This window comes from Coptis chinensis, chromosome 6, assembly GCF_015680905.1.
Source record: "Coptis chinensis isolate HL-2020 chromosome 6, ASM1568090v1, whole genome shotgun sequence".
Classification (NCBI taxonomy): domain Eukaryota; kingdom Viridiplantae; phylum Streptophyta; class Magnoliopsida; order Ranunculales; family Ranunculaceae; genus Coptis; species Coptis chinensis.
In genome coordinates, this window is record NC_141461.1 from 257,749 (window position 1) to 279,833 (window position 22,085).

The 22,085-nt window shown below is 37.4% G+C and overlaps 1 protein-coding gene across 1 annotated transcript; it reads right to left on the reverse strand.

The window, feature by feature from the left end:
* Nucleotides 1-905: 905 nt before the first annotated feature.
* LOC147490437 (uncharacterized) lies at nucleotides 906-21,809 on the reverse strand. Its single transcript, XM_086569427.1, is given in 27 exon segments — nucleotides 906-2,228; nucleotides 2,785-3,123; nucleotides 3,840-4,022; nucleotides 4,109-4,363; nucleotides 4,556-5,312; nucleotides 5,396-5,517; nucleotides 5,654-5,770; nucleotides 6,023-6,490; nucleotides 6,629-7,061; nucleotides 7,309-7,643; nucleotides 8,690-8,749; nucleotides 8,856-9,413; nucleotides 10,101-10,313; nucleotides 10,782-10,952; nucleotides 11,180-11,322; nucleotides 11,862-12,261; nucleotides 13,651-14,259; nucleotides 15,825-16,121; nucleotides 16,246-16,431; nucleotides 16,512-16,550; nucleotides 16,552-17,004; nucleotides 17,095-17,350; nucleotides 17,549-17,671; nucleotides 17,893-17,968; nucleotides 18,541-20,739; nucleotides 20,821-21,002; nucleotides 21,710-21,809. Coding segments are annotated over 26 exon segments (9,717 nt in total). The 5' UTR covers nucleotides 20,996-21,002; nucleotides 21,710-21,809; the 3' UTR covers nucleotides 906-1,478.
* Nucleotides 21,810-22,085: the final 276 nt, after the last annotated feature.

The following is a 22,085-nucleotide window of genomic DNA, read 5'->3' on the forward strand; positions in this document are numbered from 1 at the left end:
TAAATGTTTTCTCATATCTTAAATCACTAACCACAAGTTCACAACACACAAATCAATTAGCTCAAAAATAGAAACAATTAGATCTCAAAAGTATTTTACAAGTTTCTAGTTTGAGTTTTTTTTTTTGCTAGATAGAGAAAAAGGTCATAATTGGTATTAATAAAAGATAATTTCTTGACGTCAGCCCGAAAATGTCCTTATAGCGAAATTATTAGTAATAGATCCCGTTTTTGTCCTAAAACCGTAATTATTGGTCAACCATGCCTAAAACCGAAATTATTGGTCAATTTATGTGTTTGGGCTTAAATTTGTGTTATCAAATAACCCTGTCCTCCACAGTTATTGCCTTCCGCTGAGTTCCGCCCAATTTCTTGTGGTATCTTACATGTCAATTTACAAGGTGCTATTTTTCAAGATAAAATTTGGCAGGTCAGATAGCAGTAATGGTAAAAGTTGGGATCACATATGCTGTGCCGCCAAATACTTCTCTCTAACAAATTTCATCAATTGGTTATATAAATTGTGCTTCCCATGTCATCTTTGGCTGCTAACCAAAGCAGATGCATCATGCATTGCTTTCAAGTTTGTTTGCTAAAATGGCTCAGCTAACACATTCAGAAAGGCATAAACAAGACATGCTAAAATAAGCGCGTGCATTGGTCTCACTATTAAGGTCCAGAATCCCTGATCGCAACTTTGGTTGCTTATATTCACAGATTCCCATAATCCCTATCAATTTAATCATAGTATGCCAAGAAAAAATTCACCAAGAGAAAGTTACACATGCTGGATTTCGCATTTTCACCAGAAAGACGAGACAAGGCATATTAAAATGCAGATTTGGTTACAGGATAATAGAGAATGATTCATAAGGGAATACAATGAAGAATAAGGATGACAGCATATACTGCACAATTGACAATAACATTGATAATCCTTCATCTATAAGCGGAACTTTTGTTCTGAGATGTAAATTCATCTATACTCGAACTACAATCAAGTCCATCTAGAGCTACCAACTACCATAGCAGCCAAATACACCCTATTGGCATACTAGTACATTTTGGAATATATTACAACAAGGTCCACCTTTCTATAGATCAAAATCGAGCTAATATTACAAAAAGTATATTCAAACCCTAGCCCCTGCCCTTCCCAAAAAATCAATATGAATTTGAAAGAAAAACATTTCATACACGAGCATCGATTGAGATGTTGCGCACTAACCAACATCATCACTTCATCGGAAAGATGGAAAAAGAATTCAAGCACTTCAATAAGGTATACAACCATGCTTTCTGTCTTCTACTTTTCGCAGGATTTGCCAACATCGAAGTGCCAGTCGAAGTGCCAGGCTTATAAAATATCAGACCCGGAAAGCACTTGATGCAAAAGTATTTGTTTGTGGACACCGTCTAAGATAACCATCAAAACCAACACATTAAAATCTTCATTGTCATCATTTGCTTTTCTGGTTTTCACATCAGTGGGAGGTAGGCACCACCGTGTCCTTTCCTTAGCACCAGAGGCCCAGCCGTATCTGGAACCCTATCCAACGCAATCTGGCATGCTTCTACCACATCACTGAAGCCAGTTGCCACCATAGCCAGTTGCAACCGCAACCTTACATCTCTTGTTCTCTTCAACAAGCATCTAAATGACCTCGCAAGGTGCTTTAACCATTCCGCAGGCAGCCCCCCTGGTGACAACCACACAGAAAAGTTTGTCTGGTCTCCTCTTGCGGCTACCTCAGCCCTATAAAACTTTGCAACATCTGCAAGCATTGATTGATGAAGTGGAAGAACAGCCACGAATTCAGCCACAAACTGCTCTGTAAGCTCTGGCTTCAACATCTGGTTCCATAGCACAAGGGCCCACTCGCTAGGTTGGTTGAGATTGTAGGCCTCTGCAACAATAAGTGCCTCTTGAAAGCGTGACTGCTCAACAAGGGCCCGTCGTGCATTAGTCATAGATAGGTTGAGCCAGTCAAAGTCAGGCATGCGTATCTGCAGGGAAAGGATAAATGCCTGAGCACACGCTCGCCGCGTCTTGTTACCAGCGTCAATGGTGGTGTGCACCTCAGCAGCTTTAATAAAATAGTGCATGGACTCCAGGAGATCTTCATTCTGCTCATTGTCATAACGGAGAAACCATTGCTCTATGGATTGCATTGCTTGTGACTCAAGCAGTGCGGCAGTTTCATGCTTCATATCAAAGTGAGAATAAACCTGGACAAAAGGAGCTTTTATCAGCGGTTCAAATATTTCGTTAGGTATTGAAAAATTAAAGGTTGGCTCAAATATCTAAATATGTAAAAATTGTTTGGACTTCTGAGAAATTAGGAGGTAGGCCATTTTCTGAAAATAGATAAAAAAATGTCCGTCTTTCTTTGTTCTGGGTAACAAGGCCTACCTTTACAAAACTGACATTATTAACCACAGCCAAGCAAAAACTTGTTATCATGATTTACTTTTCAGGTTTTCTTTTCCTTTTTTTAAAAAAAAAAAAATTAAATCTCGAGGTTTTCTATTTTCGGTATAACTCCTGATGGAATTCAGTGTCATTTCACAAACTACTTGGACTTAAATGATAAGAGTTTCAAGAATCAATATGGAAAAGTCACTCATTTCAAAAGTTGCGTATTCTGTTAACGAAAAAGTTTTTCAAGTCCAAATCACCATTTAAAAGCTAAATGAAAGCAAATGAAGAATTTAATTTTCTGACCATTCAATATAATGGAATCACAGAAGGAAGGTAAGAGACTTCAAAGGTGTAAATACTAACCATAGCACAAGCATCAAGATCATGAGGGTTAAAATGCTTCAACGATGTAAGCACAGCCATCCGAAAACCTCGGACAGCGTCAGCTGTTCCTGTGGCGGAATCAGCAGCAGAATACTTCTGGAGAAGAAGTTCCAACTGACCATTTTCTATAAGAATGCCAAGAATGAAATTCAGAGCATGGAAATTGCTCACTCCTGTAACCAGTCGTGCCAAGCATGTAAAATCTCCTTCAGACACATAACATTCCACTCTGGTTGCTGCAAGAGCTACAAGAACATCTACACCATCTAGACAAGCAGAAGACTTGTAGAAGTGATGTGCTAAAATAAGAAGCTCAACCTGAAACATTATTTCAGAACATTGTAAGAGTATTTTTACATAAATTTAAAACTAACACAAGGGAAAATAAGTTGCAGCATAAGAATAATTATCTATATTTAGATGACATGCCTGCTTTCCTCCTAAACGCCTTCCAAGGGTTCTTACCTTCTAAAAGTAAATATGGATAAACACCCTAGAAGTGGACTTGCACATTGAACTAAGGGCTGATGTTCTAGGAATATCTTCTCCATACAATGGAGATTATCTACACAAAAAATCAGTACATTTAAACGTGCCTAACCTTGTCACACATTGTGTTCAAGTTCGATATTAATTCAACGGCCCACAATTTTAGCACTCTTTTTGATAAGGCTAGACATATCCAATTGAGACGGGTTTTGGTGGAGATCTTCTATGCTAAAAATCAGCCCTTAGTTCATTGTGTAGGTTGTGGATGTCAAAATAAGGTGTCAAAATATTATGTCAACGTAGCCTGACCCATATTATATATATATAAATACTCTATTCCAATTAGTAGATTTGACTATTTAAGAAGGATTTTCAAGGCCAACGGTGGAGCAATGGTATTAAAGAGAGATAGTTTAGATTCCACTAAACTGTGTACTATTATTGCTTATTTACATATAAGAGAACAAAAGGATGGGCTAAAAAGAAAAAGTATGAAAGAGGATGATTACAGAAGTTCAAACTCTAATAGACATGAAAACTGATACCTCACATGCATGTGGTATCTCTTGTCCAGTAATTACTAAGCGCATCAATGCATGCCCGATTTCTGGTTCTGAAGGACAGAGTTCTGCCCATTTCAGGAAGTCAGAAATTCTCCATAAAAGAGGGGCTGGTCCTTCTTCCTTTTGAAAATCCATATATCCTCCACGATGTGCAGCCAATAGACCCTGTCAGAGCACAGATGAGTACAAGCTAGAACCTACTTTATAAGCATTCACAAGTGAAGAAAGAGGAAGAAAAGATAGAAGGTAACCTTTAGAAATGATTCAGCAAGAATTTGAGCAATGCTTGCCGGTGCCATTGAATGAGTTTGCACAATGAACTTTGCTTCCTCAAAAGAATCCTGCGCTTTAAGAGAAAGGAGCTGCAGCAATTCTAGCGGCCGTTTTCCAAATGCTTCAGCAAATGAAATGCCCAAGATATTGGCTGCTTTTACAACTGCTATTATTCGTTTACACAATCCTCGTCCACCATTTTCGGTGCATTTTGCAGCTAAACTCTCCAAAACCTGTAATTAGCAAATAAGGCTAATAAATTGATTTGATAATTCCCAGAACATTCTTAACCTTATAAGAGAAGAAATAAAGCCAATAAAAGAAATTTGCAGGACCACTCAGTTCATGAGACATTAACAATTCATGAGACATCAATGAACAAGTTAAGACTTCGAAATGAACATTAAAAGTGGTTTGGTGAAAACCTGCAAAGAGTCACTGTAACAGTTCTCAGTAGTTATATTGTATGATTGAATAACTGAAAGAACATCTTCATCCAGCATAGAGATAGACCCTTCACTACGAGCAGGAGTCGACATTGCTGCAAGCTTTAGTGCAACATCCACAAGTGAAAATTCAGAAGGTACGTGGTCTGGAGAAAGTTTATGTTGAAGCTGCTTGGCAGCTGTTACTTGCCCAAACTCTAAGAGAGAAAGAACAGCTCGTTCTAACTCTTCAGGTCCAATCCTTTCCTCCCACCTTGACACAGATGCCTCGAGTTTTACGTTTTCATCTTGGGGCTGTGAGCTCTTATATAGTTCATTGCTGAAACCAGTTGGAGAAGTAGGACCATCCTCCGGGTCACTACTTTTATCAACAGTTTCCGCTAGTAATTTTCTTGAATGCACATAGCTTTTGGCTCTACGCTTTGTCTTTGCACTGCCCACTGCCGTTGCTAGAGGGCTAGTACTCAATACTTGCGGATTATGAGGATGTGTGAGGTTACTTTCCCTCATATCACTCTTCTCCATAGCTCTGCTCCTCCTTGCATTTAGGTGATTGTCCATCTTTGAGATATTACTAGCAGTCCTGTCTATAATGTTTGAGGTGCTTCCACTAGGGAGGTTCTGGGAAGAAATAGGCAGAGTAAATTCTCTTTCATTTTCCATCTGAGCTTCTGATTCTACTGCCAAGAGCCACACTCTAGTCTCAATCTCCCGTAGGAGATGCAAAGGATAAACTCTGACATGAAAGATATACAGTTTAGATAAAATGAGTTAAAGCATAAGACAGAGGTACATCAGTGAGAATGAGAAATCACTTACGGATTGGACTGGGTAATTGCTCCGCTTAACCATTGAAGCGAAAGTAATAGCATTTCATGCAGTTCTCTTGGTGAGACATTCTTCTCAACTGCTTCTGCATGATTGAGGAAAAACAATCCTGCCTGCGGGCAATTAAAGAGCTTTAATTACCCAAGTAGTAAAACTAAGAAGAGAATCTACATGATCATGGCTGGGGAAAATAGCAGCACATTCAGTAAAGAGAATATGAGACAGACTACAAAACAGAAATAACGTAACCTGTAATGCAGGAAAAGAATATCTGAGAAACAGTTTCTGGCAATGACTCCATAACGCGGCTCTCTCTTCTGACACATCCCATAGGAATTCCTTCCACTCAGCTACCATGGCTTCAGCCTGCCAAAAAAAGTACATAAATGAAAGAAAATAAAGACTTGAGACATGATGCTATTGAAGTTCAATGCAGTTACTTTTTGCATTTCTTCAAGAAACTGCATAAGATATTTGAATATTTCTAGTAAACGCTATACCATTCTAAGACACAAAACTATACTGCTAAAAAAACTAATTAATATATCACAACACAAGCCCTATAGTTTGTAGATAGATTCAGAAAAAGACAAATGTGGAAGTAAATGTGTTGTATACCTGTGCTTCTGTGACATGGTGAACAGCACCTTTCCAAGGTCCACCAGTAGCTTCTAATTGTCTGGCCCAGTTCCGTGCTTGGTCCCAATGTCCATTTTTTTCTAATGCCAAAAGGAGTGAAGCATCATCTAGCGTCTCATTTCCAAGGTACAAATCATCATCTTTCCTTAATGAAGGCTCTGCTAAATTAATCTTCCAGTAGAGTCTTTTAAAAGATGTCGCAGCAGAACCCCCATCTCCAAAATCAGTCGAAGACAAGAGTTGTAGCAAACACCTTTCCTCATACGCAGATGGGCATGTGGAAAGCATTGCCTCCGCAGCTCCTACAGCGGTTGAGCTTATCCACAATGATCCAATTTTACCTTCTCTACCTATATTTGTCTTTAACTGGAGAGGCTCCTCCCTAATTCTGACAGAAAAAGATGCCAGATGCACTGAAGCTTCCGACAGTCGCATTTGCGAAAAGGCCTAAAACCAAATCAGAATAATATCAAATATGTACAATATAAGGGAAAGTTATAGGGGTGTGTGTGTGTGTGTGTGTAGAGGATGAGAATCATCAGGATCACATAAATATTGATTGGATCAGTTAATTGCTTCACAAACCTGAAGAGCACGGACAAAAGGTAGAAGAGAGCATGAAGGAAGGAACATTTCAAAAGCTCTTAGCAGAGGAAGAAAAAGTCGTTGTTCACAAAGAACTTGAACCATTTTTGACAGAGAAACAAGCCCTTCATCAGGATCGCTCAAAATTTTGACATCTTCATCAGCTTGTTTACTTCTATCTTCTTCAGAAGTCGTGTCCTGAGAAAAGGAATTCCCAGAAAATCCAGAGGTAATAGGAATAATAGGCGGGGTAGTAACTGAAGACATTCCGGATGTGGACTCCATGAGATGCCTTCTTTTTGGATTTCTTCTATTGTAGTGAAATACCAGGGCTCTACTGCCAACTGCCAGTGCATTGGTAGCTTGCACAGCTGCTCCTACATTGATTGCAATTTGGGAGGCTATGTCATTCACCTTGATCGATGAGGTCTCCCTGCAAAAAATTCTACACTTGAATCAACCAAGATAATGACAATTTATCTAAACAGATGTCCAATAATCATGTCTACTGCAATACAATTATAATAATAACAAACATTGGCTAATTATCAAAAGATAAAGGAGTAACAAACTTTGGTTATCATCCACTTAAGAAGTATGCAGTTGTAAATTTGAAACAATTTAAATGTTCAAACACTATCATAAGCAACTTTAATATTATCAGGAACATTGCTGCTGACCTAGCTGCTGTTATCTCAAGCCAAACTGTTAAGCACGACAGAGAGGTTACATCTGGAAAGCACGATGCTATTATTGCCAAAACAGACCAGCGCAAATCTTTTGCTTTTACCAACAGAGCCTCTCCAGGATTTTTCTGCTTCTCACACTCCGCAAGAAGTCCAAAAAGTTCCACTGGAATCATAAAACTGTTTTCAGGTGAGAGGTCCGTCTCAATATTGTTTCCAATAGAAGTTGAATTTGATGAAGTGCTAACTTTCTTTCTTGTTGAACACATGCTTTTCAGAACTGTTAATATGTGGATCTTCAGTTGTGGATCACTAAATTCCTTGGAGGCCTAAAAGATAAAAGAAATGTCAAGCAACAACATTAAACAAAATATATATTATGTAATTCAAAGAGACATCATCATGAAACAAGTCACTCCAACTACTTTTATTTGGGAACATTTTTTCCTGTGCTTATTGATTGCAACTAGTAGTACGGACCTGAGCAGTTGAAAAGTGTGAAATTAACTAATTATGCATGTGAAAGGACCACATGTCCAACAGAAGTAGAAAAATACGTAACAACCCTAAGATGATGTAATATACCTAAAAACACACCTAGCATTATCCTGGAGACAGAATTGCAACACCTTAACACTGATGTTTTATACCATGTTAATGACCACTTTACTCCAATAGTCGAAGCCATCAGAGGGAGGCACACAGGTGCATCTCAAAGGGGTTGCAGTTTTAACAAAGGAAGGCAGTATTATCTCAAAAATATGCCAAAAGTTAAAGCCACTAGTCACAGAACCCACCTCTAAGGCTCTAATATGCCGTGAAAAGCAGTAAGAGTAGAATGTAGACTTAGTGCCTAGTAAATAGGTCTCCTTGGTGCGCCCCCTCCTCCCCAACACACACACACACACACACACCCAGTTTGGCTACGCTTTTCGCAACAAGCAGTCCCCTCACCACAAAACTGATGTTGCAAGCAACAGACACACTTACCGTACAGATATTACAAATGCTACTATGTTACTCCAACAGTTGTTATCAAAGAAAGGTCCAATTATGCATACGAACTGGATTGTCGATCTAGCATCATCTAACATGCAAAAGCAGAAGCCTAACAACACCCTAGGGGCATCGAACATAAGCAGATAGTGTCTTTCCATTTAAATCTAATTCATTAGTACCTTATTATTAATATTTAATTTTGCATGACATCTTCGATTAGTTTGGTGCTTACTCTTGTTATATTTTGTTAATAATACTTTGTACAGTACGTCAGTACCCAAAAAGTTATTGGGGGTTCTTTTAATGGTTTCAGTACCAGCAGGATTATTAACATCAAGGTATGGTTCTATGTAAATCGTGACAAAAACAAACTTACGACTTGGATAATAATGTCAAATGGGTATCCACCAATTTGAGCTTCTGTCAAAAACCCAACCTACATAGCAAAGATAATGAATGGCGATCATTAGGGATACAATTTTTGAGAAAATTAAGCCCAACTTTAATAATGAAAGACACATGGAGAAAAGTGAAGGGAGTACCCAATCATTGTCTTTTGCTAGCAACGAAAGATATTTTGTGCTTAATGGCATTTGATGCATTTGACAAAAAGATGTAACTAAGCTCCAGCGCTGACTTGCAGCCTTTTGACGAATCCTGCTATCAGTTCCATCCCCACTACCACCAAAAAGCCAAGATCCACAACTCTTCTCATCACCCATCATTGGCAAGCTTGCTTTCTCCAAATGTTGTAGAACCGCAAGGAGAGCTCGTGATGGTCGTTTCATGGTTTCAACATTGTCAGCACTTTCCTTCCCTATAACAATGCCAGTACTATCTTTACGGAGGTAATCGTCTGCCAGTGCTCGAGCCAGAGAAACTGTAATATCTCCTTCATGAGGTACAGCATGAAAACTCTTTGGTGAAAGATGCTTAATATGCTCATTATGCCCATTAGAGACATAAAAAGATGAAATCCGTCTAAAGGCAGCAATCTCTATGCGCAGCATGCTGGCAGATAAGCCACACAGCTCCAGAAGGAAAGCACATGAAGCAACCAATACAGGATCCTCAAAGTTCACTATAGCGAGTGGCATGACCTTAATTTGGAAGCACAAAAAAGAAAATGTCAACAAAGTATGCCAAATAAAAAGTTTTTAGCAAACAAATATGAACCAAATTTTCAAAAGTTCTGCAACACTACTCAACAACTTTTCAGATATGTTTCCTCTGGAGGACACCACTATTTAAAACTTCTAATATGTAAGTAACAATCATTATCTCGAGCATTATTATCAAGTCAACTTTTCAATGTTCAATGTTATGCTGATTCGTGTATTTCTAATTTAAAATACGTCAAGCAATAGTGTCTTATTCTTGTTAACGATTAACATTTTGTTCTAAGAAAATATTATTTTCGTCACCAGTAAGATATGATCTAAGAAACACAGTTTTGTGACGTCTATCATTAGTATAGTAGCATCATTAAAGACAAGGTCAATCTCAAAGTAATGTTCTCATGATTAAATTTAGTTCTTTGATATTTAATATTTATTTGCTAAAATTATCTAAACTTATGTAAAGTCATGATTATATTCTGGAGTCAATAATGTAAAACAGAATATACGGCTGTGCACCATCATTCATGTGGCATATGGCTATCATCATGTGACGTGTGCATTTTTTAATATAAAGAATGTATGGTATTATGTTTCTTCTTCAGAGCCTAACTTTAGGTCAATCACTTAAATCACATATAGAAGATGCACTAGGATGAGTTTGCATACAGATGAAAGAAGTGATTCTTCACTCTGAGTGACGGGAGCTAGAAGCATTTGCACATCAGCTTGTACATTTGCTTTTCCATGAATCGAGGCACTAGAATGTTTCTGATCGGTATGCCCTGAATTCAACTTTTTAACTCGTACACCAAGAAGATGATTGAAAGCTGCCAGTGCACGCCCACGATGCAAGTGATGCTCGACTCCGAATCCATCATCCTGAAGCACATCAAACCTAGTGAGAAAATTCCATTATACCATTAAGCCTGAGAGAGGCAATCCAAATCAAAAGGTCATGAAGCAAATTAAAAAATAATAATAATAATAAATTAATTAATTAATTAAAAAAAAATAAAAAAAAAAAAAAAACAAGACAAGACAAAAAATAAAAGAAAAATAATGTGTACTCCATATTGTTGCGGACACTTACTTTTGTGACTTGATTAATAAGGAAAAAATAAATAAAATAAACAAGGAAAAGGTAAAAGCTTAGAGATGACATTGGGAATTTTTCCCGACTGAAGTATATGTTTGATAATGCCCCTCGTTGAACAAAAAAAAAACACTACATCCGGTTTAAATAGAATGTTTTAGATTTCTCAAATGGGCAGCACATCAAGAAACCAATTCTAACTCAGTAAGAAGTTGAATCACGATATCGTTCTGAAGACACGAGCATCACCTTACCTCAACTGATGACGTATACAACTCTTCTTCAACTCTTTTCTGGATAGCAGCTTCCCAGGATATGGCACTGACCCCAGCATTTTCACGTGTATTGATAAAACTTTCCATATCTTTATCTAGAAAATATTCACCTGTTGATACCCCTGCTAATGATTGCCATCCAAAAGGCCCCTATACTTGCCAAAAATTTGAAATAATGAAAATATCAACACCAACACTGTAATCTTCGGAAGTAATATATCATAACAGATTAATCAAACAAAACAGAATTGCGCACTTGGGATAATTTAGCATAATAGTGATGTACGTCCAAAGAAGATAATGTCTTCCTGATTATATAACAACAAATCGAATTAAGAAAGTTGTGAGAGAAGTTGATGAAGGAGCACAAGCTTAACCTGGATAAATAGTTGAATCAATCTCCGTATAGGCTTTGAAAACCAGCATGGAAGCATTTGTATTAATGAAGTATCACGTCCGGCAGAAGCAAATAAGCTCTCCCGCCAGTTCAGGTAATCTGACAATGCTGAATTGCCAAATACTGTAAATAGAAGATAATGAACAGCCTCAGTTTCAATGTATTATAAAAAACTAACTACACATTAATAGTCTTAACCTATGATGGCAAAATACGAAATGACTCCACAAACTTCCTATCCAAGCAATCAATATCTTTCCTGAATACCTCTGCTTTTTCAGTTATAACAGATACTTCTCATACTCTACGTATAGATATACATGGAATTACGAAGGAGTTTCTTGTTCATTTTGTGTAATAACTACATGCACATAGTGCCGTAAATTGTATTGCAACCACAAATTCAAAAATAATCCTATTATAGTCCCGGACTCCTAGAAATATGTCTCAACGAGTCAACGCGTTCAATAATGTTTGAGCAATATATAAATCTAGTAAAAATGAAGATGCATGATTTTATAAATTAAGATACACGTATACGTATTTGAGAGTTGAGACCCTGTTGATACCAGTTTCTGGTATTTTAGGTCTAATATGACAATGGAACTAGAAACCAAACATAATACCATTCTAAACCAAACTTAATAAACAAAAATCAATACCATTCTTTGCATCGGGACCTACAGAACTTCCATTTACATCCTGGCCAAAGCATGCAGCATAAAGAGCACGCCTGAGTGTAGGATAGCACTGGAGAGCAGGCCTCAGATTCTCCAACGTGCACTGGGCTGAAGAGCTAAAGTTCCTTTTTACACTTCCACTGCATATGCATTTTTGAATTGGGGCAGGGGCATGCATAAGGGTTGCCAAAGCAGCCAATTCCCCCCCTCTTTCTGCCATGTCATCAACAGTACGTATTATTTCGTCCATTTCCAGTCCCCTAAGATTGGTACCTTGAACAAAATTGCGTGATATGATGGAACGGGCATTAGAAAATGATGCATCATATTCATGCCCCTTAACCCTAGATAATAATAGCCACTTTGCCCACTCAGAATCTCCCTGGAATCGTCAAATGGCACCAGCACATCAGACACTACTGTTCAATCAGCTAAAAATAACAGATAAATTGAAAACACGGATGGAAACTATAAACTATTTCCAAAGAATCAGCAATTCTCTTTGACATGCTATACTGTATGACATAATGACACATAACAATAGATTCTCCAAAAAGATTGAGTGTCTGGATAATTTTGGTATGAATATTTATTTTAGAGAAAAATTCCACTTCAAGTAACAATGTTACAATTGGTAAGCAATCCGAAAATTTTCTTTCTTGCTTCCAAAAAAATGTATGTGAAATAAGTAGTTAAATTTTTATTTTACTTTGTTGTAAAGAGGTAAATTATAAAGGTGGTTACACACTTACATATGTTAGCACAAGAAATAACTAAAGAGCAGGACGAGCTATCCTCCTACAAACAAAACAGACTACAAAAACAACAAAAGAAAGAAAGAAACCCGTCAAACAACCAACGAGTACAACAAAGACAATACATCATTTGTCTCAGTTAAAGAATCCCAAGAAAAACAATAAAGAAAAAAAGCTATCTCGAACTCCCTCCACCGGTTACTCCAAAGGAAGAGTGACCCTTTGATATAGGTAATTTTTAGATTGATGTTTCTCCAATAAAGCTTGGGATGTTTTGGATGCTGTATCTCCTCGAATTTCCTCAAATGCTAACTCCAAAGTAAGTGTACCCCTTTTAAATCAGTAATTTTTGAAGTATTGATGTTTTTCCCAATAAAGCTTGGGACGTTTTGGATGCTCTTACACGACTAGGTGCTTCTGTGTAAGTGACTATAGAAGTGTGAAAGTGATAGGCCCTGTTTGATAAATGCATATATATTAGGAAAATAAAACATACTAATTTTCCCTAGAAAGGTGTGTTAAACATCAATGTGTGTGCCTATGCATGTCAATGTGCAAGTGCATGCATGGGGCGTCTGTTTGTGCACTTTGTTCTCTGCTGAAAACCCAATAAAACCCTCAAGAAAATATCATTTCCCAATGAGCTCATTATTTTACTAAAGATGATCTCCAAGGTGCAGAGATCAGATCCACCAAAAATCAGCCCCTAATTGATCATGTAGATATCCACCTTTGGACTTCCAGTGAGGGCGGGATCAGACTTGGTATTATAGTGAAATACTAATTATGATAGTAGTGTAGTGCACACCTGTTACAGTGGGCACACGTGATCTGTTAGAACCCACCATAAATTGAGCTAGTACCTCAAAATTTGACATTAGTAACCCTGCCTAGTGCCTAAAACATATACAGGACACTCCCAAGCAAAAGAAATAGAAAAACAATTACCATAATTGCACATTATATCACACATTCATACTTCAAAAACGCAAAACCCTGGGTTATAAGAAACTTACTGCAGCTTCCAGTAATGAACTCAGAGAAACGTTATCTAGAACCAGTTCATGATGGTCAATATACAAGTCCAGAAGATTTGGCAAGCCATATTGTGCACAATAATGTACAAAAAGTTTGTGGAAGGCTTGCAAAGTATCTTTATGACATTCTCCTCCAAGACCTGATTCCTCCCGAGTCAAACTTTTAGATTTGTTGATTATGAAGCCTGAACGAGACAAAAGGGGTATAATCTCTGCTGTTCCTTCAAAGTATTCTTTCAAGAAAATAAATTTCTTCGCAAGTGCCTGCTCCATGAGCATTTTTAACCACGTATTGCACATTTGACTAGAAGAAAACTTTATAATTTTAACCTTTGGTATGTCCATGCACAAAGAATCCAATTCTTCGGTAGAGCAGATATACTTTTCATAGTCAAGGAAACCATGAGAACTTGCAGCAGAATGTAATCCATCCAAATTTACTTGGAGACCAGCATCTGATAATAAAGACAAAGGAATCAAGTCCACAAGCTTAGAGACCTCCTCCCAATCATTGTGACACACATGGTATTCGAGTTGTGATTCCCATGCTACATGGACACCCATTAGAAAAGGTTGATCCAGCACTATCTGCAAAGCACAAGAAGTGTTGACATACATGTTATAAATCTCAAGCTGAAGAAATGCACAGTACTAAAATTAACTGGGACCAACATGTGCCACAACAAAATACACTTAAAAATAAATGAGTTCTTGAGTCAAGCTACACCAAAATATTAAAGGCTCTGTTATGATGCAGCTTGGTTGGAGATCTCAATTATCAGCTATCTTCAAAATCAATACGAAAAGTTTCAAAAAAATTTAGACTCGTGTTTCAAGGCAAATCTTAAAAAATGAGTGTCAATGTATAGTCAAAAACCTAATTTTATTTGCATTCCTATTCGAGCCATTCTGATTCAAATATTCTTTGTTGGAACTCTTTTCAGATTTGAATTCGGTACACCCAATCATACGTGTTCTATAAATTGACACAAGTGTATTGTTGTTTATCTATATTTTGTTTGTGAGGAGTCAAAACACCACTTAATTCCTACAAATGCAAATAAATGTTAAATCATCAAAGAATCCACTACTGTACCCTTATAAATGTTGGAGCTTCTTATAATAACTGAACCTGAACTAGTGGAAATCATATATTAGGAACCTCTTTTATGCTTCTCGCATGGACCGCATATTTATCCAACATCAGAGAGGTGTAGAATATCAAATTTAACTTATATATATGTTTGGTTTTCAAATGTAGTTCAGATGTTGCAATATTTATTGTAATCAGAGTTCCATATAAATGCTTATATCTGACTATTACCAGTTTAAAACTGTCACACAATTGTGTATGACAACAACACTATAAGAAACCGAATAAACGAAACCACAAGACAGAGAGTCTACTACAAACTCCAAGTTGATAGGCCATGATACAAATCCAGCTCTTTCTTTTAACCAAATACCAAATGCAGCCTTATTTGCGCTTCCATCAAATTTAAACAGATACCTCATCAAGGTTATCCGACACATAATGGAAAATTTTATGGTACCAACTTAAAATAAGACATTCAAATAACTTCATAGGGTACCTAGAAAGCTAGAACTAAGATGCAGATATAGTTCACGGGCACATTGTAAAAAGAAAGAGACTTCTGGCGAGGGGCTACAAACCCCTAGAAGTACAGGGCTCTCGGCATATTGAGTAAATAAATGATGGGCCTATTATGCATTAAGCCCATATTTTCGTGAAGATGACTTCCACACCAAAATTTTTAACGTGGTCAGAAGACGGGTTGCAGAAATTCTGAAGTTGTGGTCTTGTGGGCGGTTCCTATTGTTACATCTTTTAACCAAATTAGACTTTAGACATATTCAAATAAAGTGATTTAATGCGAGGATGATCTCTACGGTACGAAGATCATTTTCACATAATCACACCTAAAAACATTGTACAGACATAACAATGTGCTACTCGTGCAAGCAGATAGGGAAATTTTCCAACAGGATGCTCCATATCAACATTTGAATCCCCAACTGACGCTCTGACTACTTACAGATTGACCATAAAGTTAAATCTCTAAAATTTTCAAGTATAAGATATGATCACTATATAGCATAAATATCACGAGAATAACTTAGATGCGACTTACACGGTCAATGGTTCTTTGATCCCAGGCATCAGACCAGACTGCAGCAGCAGCCCAGTATCCAAACTGCAGAGTATCATCCTCACTCACAATAGAAGCAGAGCTTTCACCAATATCTGCCCAAGGACCTATAACGACGCCATCAATCTCGCCACACTCTATGGTACAGTCAAGGAATGAATGAGAACATATCAGTTGTAGTTTTTCTTCTTCTGGCATAGGTGAAGTGGATGGCACTTTACTGACTTTTTCCTTCTGGTGGTGGAAAGTTCCACAGAAACTACTGCTTGGATAAAGCCTCTTTTGAAATCAAATTAATGAGATGTTAGTTAATTGGATACTACTCAATACCATAGAAATCAGATTAACACTAAGGTCACGGTTACTGGTAATTAGCACATCACACAAGAACACATGAACATACCTCAATAAGAGAAATTCGCTCCAATATCTTCCATTCATATGCTGCCAGGTATCCACATCTTTGCATCTCTTCTGCAATTTGCATTCGGAGTGACCTTCGCACACTACCAAATAACAATTGTTTGAGGCTGGTCTCAATGTCCTCTCCAAGCCTCTGTAGTGTTGCTACAGCAAGTCCAGTATCACCCTATAGAATACATTATATTAGTGCATACTGCATAGAATACACTAAATCAAATCACATATGGAAAACAACCACTATCTTACCTTTAAAAAAAGGTCATAAGCAATAGTTCTTCCCCGTCCAATTAATTTCAGTAAATATGTCATGATGCTCTTTTTCGGACACCAAATCTCGTACACGCTGAATATGTAGCTGAAGCACTGCCAGAGGGAGACGACCAGAATGCAAAGCATCGTTGACAACAGTCTTCAAGTCCAAATTATCAATTTCCCAACGAGCAATCATATCCTTGGGATTTTCCAAGGGTATCATATTCTTTCCCAGACTATTATCTCGAGATGAAAAGATAGACAACTCATTGATATTCCCGGAATCCAAGTGGGTCAACGGTTCAAATGATCCAATGGGCATTAAAGCAAGCTCTTTGTCCTCAAAGGTCAACTTTGATGCAGGAAGGGATAATTTAGACTGATTTTGTGCCTCTGATGGAGAAGCATCAATAGAAAGATTACGCAGATATGAATCATCCTGCAACAACCTCTGGTCCATGATACTTGACTCATCAGCATCACCTACCTGTAATAGACAAAATGAGTGACACTTCTAAAGATATCATAATTGGATGTCATCTCAATTGGATTACTATAACATTTATCAAGACCATACCAATCCTTGTGCTGGCCTTTTGCGTTTTGCATCAACTCGACACTGCATATTTCTGATGACCTCTAAAAAAAGAGCCATTTCATGAAGCCTTCTCAAACAACTCATTTCACTCAATTCTATATTTGAAGAGTCTAGGGGTAAAGTAGTAATCCTAGAATCGCTAATTGTCAGAAACATTAACATGTGTTTCTCATGCTGTAGCAATCCATACCTTCGGATCATTTTGGTTGCAAAGCTTGCTGCCAAAGACAAAAGTCTGCAAAAAACAATCTAACCATGATATAGAACTCTTCTTTAGGAGTACAAATTATCGCAGGAGTTTCCAATGAAGATTATTACTGTTTAAGATCTATAAGCTTCATCAAGAACCTCAAAGAACCTAATATATAATAGATATATTTGCAATAGTAAAACCAGTTGTCATGTAAACAGTGTCTTCAATAAAATAACCTACCTTGAAGCAAGGACAACCTCATTATCACTGCCAACTTTACAAAATGCCTGGTAAACAGCAGTGAAAAGTATTCTCAAGATGCCTTCTTCTGCAATATTGACATCCACAAGCATTTCCAATGACCTGTGTATTACAAAGAAAGAGTTAAATTTACTGCTATCACCCATAAGAGTGAAGTTTACCATAGGTCAATAAAATAGTAAAAAAAAATATGTTCAATTAATCAATTCTATTCAACCATATTATAGATCTTTTAAACTATTTTAAACAACTTGTCTTTCCGATTAAATAACCTTAATGCATCGTAAAACAATCAAGGGTAAACACGTTGTGTAGGTTCTTACTGCTCTATCTCCTCCACTTTCAGGTAATCCAGCGCCAACTGCAAGCGACGCAATCGAGCAATTTTCAGGTCCCATCCTGACATGAGATTGCAATTCACAATATAGCAATATACTAAGCATCTTTTTCTATCATATCTACGCATAAAGTGAAGTTATAAAAGAATCATGATGCTCATCCAATTGAAAAGTGAAGTTATATATATACTAGGAATAGCAGTTTGAACCACTTCACTAATCTTCCAACCTAAAAGTTTGATCATCTAGTCTTTTATGACACTAACTAATCCAGAGAATTTACTTCCAAATTTGTAGTTTGATGCTTAGGTGAAGAGGAACAGATGACTTAAAGCTCAGTGGAGTGAAGGGACACCACCCAAAAAGGCATAATATATGCAACCCCCCCAATAGTTATGAAGAATATCATAGTAAACCGAGTAAGGTTTCCAGCCAAAATCATAGTCCCAACACCATGGGAATTAGCAAAAATCAGAGGCCTTCCCATAAAAGATTCCAGGCCAACTGCTTAGATCACACCCTATGCATTTTTGTAACTATCAAGTCATTTTCAAACTGATGTGTAAAAATGTGAGCGACGTATTATCAGTTCTAGGTGAAATAGTGAGTATTTATGATCATACATACTCTTACCATTTTCTGAACACAAGTGATCAGCTGCTTCAGGGCTTTCATACAAAAGAACTCTGTCTAGGACTTCTATTTTCCATAGTGGCCAATATTCTTTATATGTCTTTGTTGTCAAGAATTTGTCTATCTGACATCCAGCGGCTGTAGTGGAACTCGGTCGCCAATAACCAAAGAATTCTACAGGAAGAAAACTTGATGAGACTGAAACCGAGGGAAGAACAACCGAGAGGCCATCTTGTGTAACCAAATAAAAACATCCCTGGAAAGAGCAACCAACAGCCTCTCCAGAAAAAGATGATTCCTCCTCAAAAGGACTAAACCTTGTATGTCGAGAATTCACAATGATATCGTCTTGAATTTCTGAAGCAACACGCAAATGTGTATGAACAATTTTAAAACCCATTGTATTGTTTGTATTACGCGCTCTAATAAGACGAATGATCCCAAAGGGAGAAAAACAAATGGAATCATTGTTACTATATCCATCTACAGGAAGAAATATCCTCCGTAATGGCTTGACTGAAAAGTGGCGACTGGGAACTGCCTGATCTTTTGTCTGTGATGCAGAAAAAAACCCACTCAAATAAGAGTCATATGTGCCACCCTCTCCCTGAAGAAACCATTTCTGCTTTTGATGAAAAATCTCCTTTGTTCTAGATGAAATATTAAAACTGTTACAATTTGAGAGAACAGAGAGTGCTTCCTGACACCCAATTTCTGAACCTCCAATCTCCCAGCCAATCAACGCACCGACCCCAAACTGCTGAAGATGTGGGAGCAGTTTGTCCGTCAAACTTTTGTCTGAGATATAGTCACCAGGAAAGATTATATAAATTACACCATGATCATCCACTGCAGCTAAAAGTGAAGAACTCGAAGCACCCATCAACTTTTTAAAATGTCTTTTGGTGCATGTATTATGAATCTTGTCCTGCTCAGTTTGTACATCAGCACCTTTAGGCACCGAATCATCCTCAACAGACAACTTTTCCTGCTTCAGTAGATTTGATTTTGGTCCAAGTCCATGGATCTTCAAGATATCAAACCGTTTCACAAGTTTTCCATCTTCTGCACCGTGAACAAATATTAAGCCAGACGCATGGAGACAAACAAGAAGATCATCAGAAAATATGAAGTCCGTCCACTCAAATTCTGGAGCTATATTCACATACAGGCTATGAAGTTTTGATGATGAAACCCACTGTAATCTTTCCTGGTATATCTTTGTGACCACCACAAACACCTTATTAGTACTTCTCACAGTTTCTTCACTGTTCTTGACTAATCTAGGATCCAGTAATGCCAGAGCAAAACCAATTAAACGGTGTGAAGAACTGGAGAACAACTTGAAACATTTAAATGAACTGCCTGATCCCGGATTCAAAACTTTGGGCATGGGCATGTCATCAGATCTAACAATAGGGTTTGAGGAATTTGGCAGTGAAATTACTGAAGCATCACTTTGTGGCACTGTCGCTGCATTACAACTTTTCTCTATATATGATACATCGGACCGAGTAAGAAAGTCTACCAACATTGAGGTGTTTTCAAACATGCTAAATGATACAATTTCTACAGAAGAAGGATATGATGGCTTCACAGGGAACCTAGTGCAAAAGTCTCCCTCTAATTCTACAGTTTCAACTTTGGTATAAAATGTCTTCAACCATTTCTTTAATGTATAATCTGTCATAGATAATTCACCGTTCTGCCCTCTGTCAACGTCATGAGACCTTCCGTCCCTTTTAGGAGTTGTTTTCCCTTGCAAGAAATTCTCAGAATCATTTCCATAAAGGTTGGCCCTTCTATTTGCATGTGTCTTGTGAAGTGTTTCAGGACCCCACTCTACCCATCTCCCTTGTCCAACCTCGTCCTCATTCTGATTACTTTTATGAGTTCCATCCATATGACAAAAGGCATGGACTGTGATGCCACAGTCTCCAGAAACAAATAGAAATTCTCTAAAAGAAACATCCTTGTGCTGATCGTATGCATCCCCATAATGGCCCCACGCCAACGATTTAACATCAGAAATAAGAGAACAATCCTCAGATCTCGGAGATGTACTTTCAAGTGAAGGAACACCTTCTACTGATCCAGAAGTACTCGGGGTATTGTCTAATGAGTTTAGCCGTCTAAGGGTTGTCTGTTTTGATGAAGAAAAAGAGTTTGAATCATAACACCCGCCCAGCTCATCCGTGCCTGCAGATTGAAAAGATAAATTAGCAATGAAGCACAGGGTTCAAGTTCAAGAAAAGAGAAGCGAAACGTAAGAAGTCGCACCAGTGAGAGGGAGCAATGACGCTTCACACTGATGTGAAAGCAATAGCAACAGTTCCCTTGTTGGAGAAATAAAAGCTTCACAGAATTTAGAAAGGTCAAGTTTGGTTGAGTCCCACTTCCGCAACTGTATAATAGCAGGACCATCAACAGCCTGACTACCGCAAGAATAAACCATTTTGAGCCTACCAATAAAGAAAAAAACATGGCAATGAATACATGATAAAAAGAAAATCGTACGACAATCGACCTCAGGTTTGTCTAACTTTGAGATGAAAAAATACACAAACATACCAGTTCAATTATGCATTCCCTAATAATACCACTAACTAACTAGCAGGTGCCGACTAGCAAAGTCGGTAAAATCTTTGGGTGATGATACCAGAGGTCTGGGGCTCGAACCCCGCCAGCATCAAAGAGTTACTGATCTCATTTAAAACAGGCTTACCAATCAAAATAATAATAATAATAATACCACTAACTCTCTGATAATAAGTAAGCTCATGATCAAACATTCCACAACAAAACAGACAGAAAAATAACAAACAAGTAAATTCACGGTACATTACATATACTATTACTACCACAAAACAATTCTTCATAATTTCTAACAATCAGAGACGTATCAAAAAAATAATAATAATAATACCACAAACTCTCTGATAATAAGTAAGCTCATGATCAAACATTCCACAACAAAACAGACAGAAAAATAACAAACAAGTAAGTTCACGGTACATTACATATACTATTACTACCACAAAAAAATTCTTAATCATTTCTAACAATCAGAGACGTGGAATTAGATCGAATAAGATGAAATCAAAGTCCGATTCCTCATATGTTCATAATTCAAATATAAAATAACTAGTTTATGAGTTAAAATTTTCACCTGAAATATAAATCTTCAAACCTGCGTATAAATAGACAGAAGAAAAAAAAAATGAAGTTAGAAAAGTTATAGAAAAGATTTGTGTTTGGGCTGTCCTCATTTATCATTTATATATGTTGTTTTATGACCAGCGGGTAATTTATATGAATCTTACCCTCTGTCTTCTCATTAATTACAAAACTTACCATGGTTTATTTGTTGCACGATATTTCAACAGATGTTTCGGCTACTTTTCTCTTCTTTTTCAACTTACTGATTTCTATGACCCACGTGACACAGGAAAAATAACACAGTGACGTGGCATGTTGCAATATCAATATTGTAGTGGTGAAAATAAGAGCTAATTTTTTTTTTTCTCTCACTCAAAACACTTATT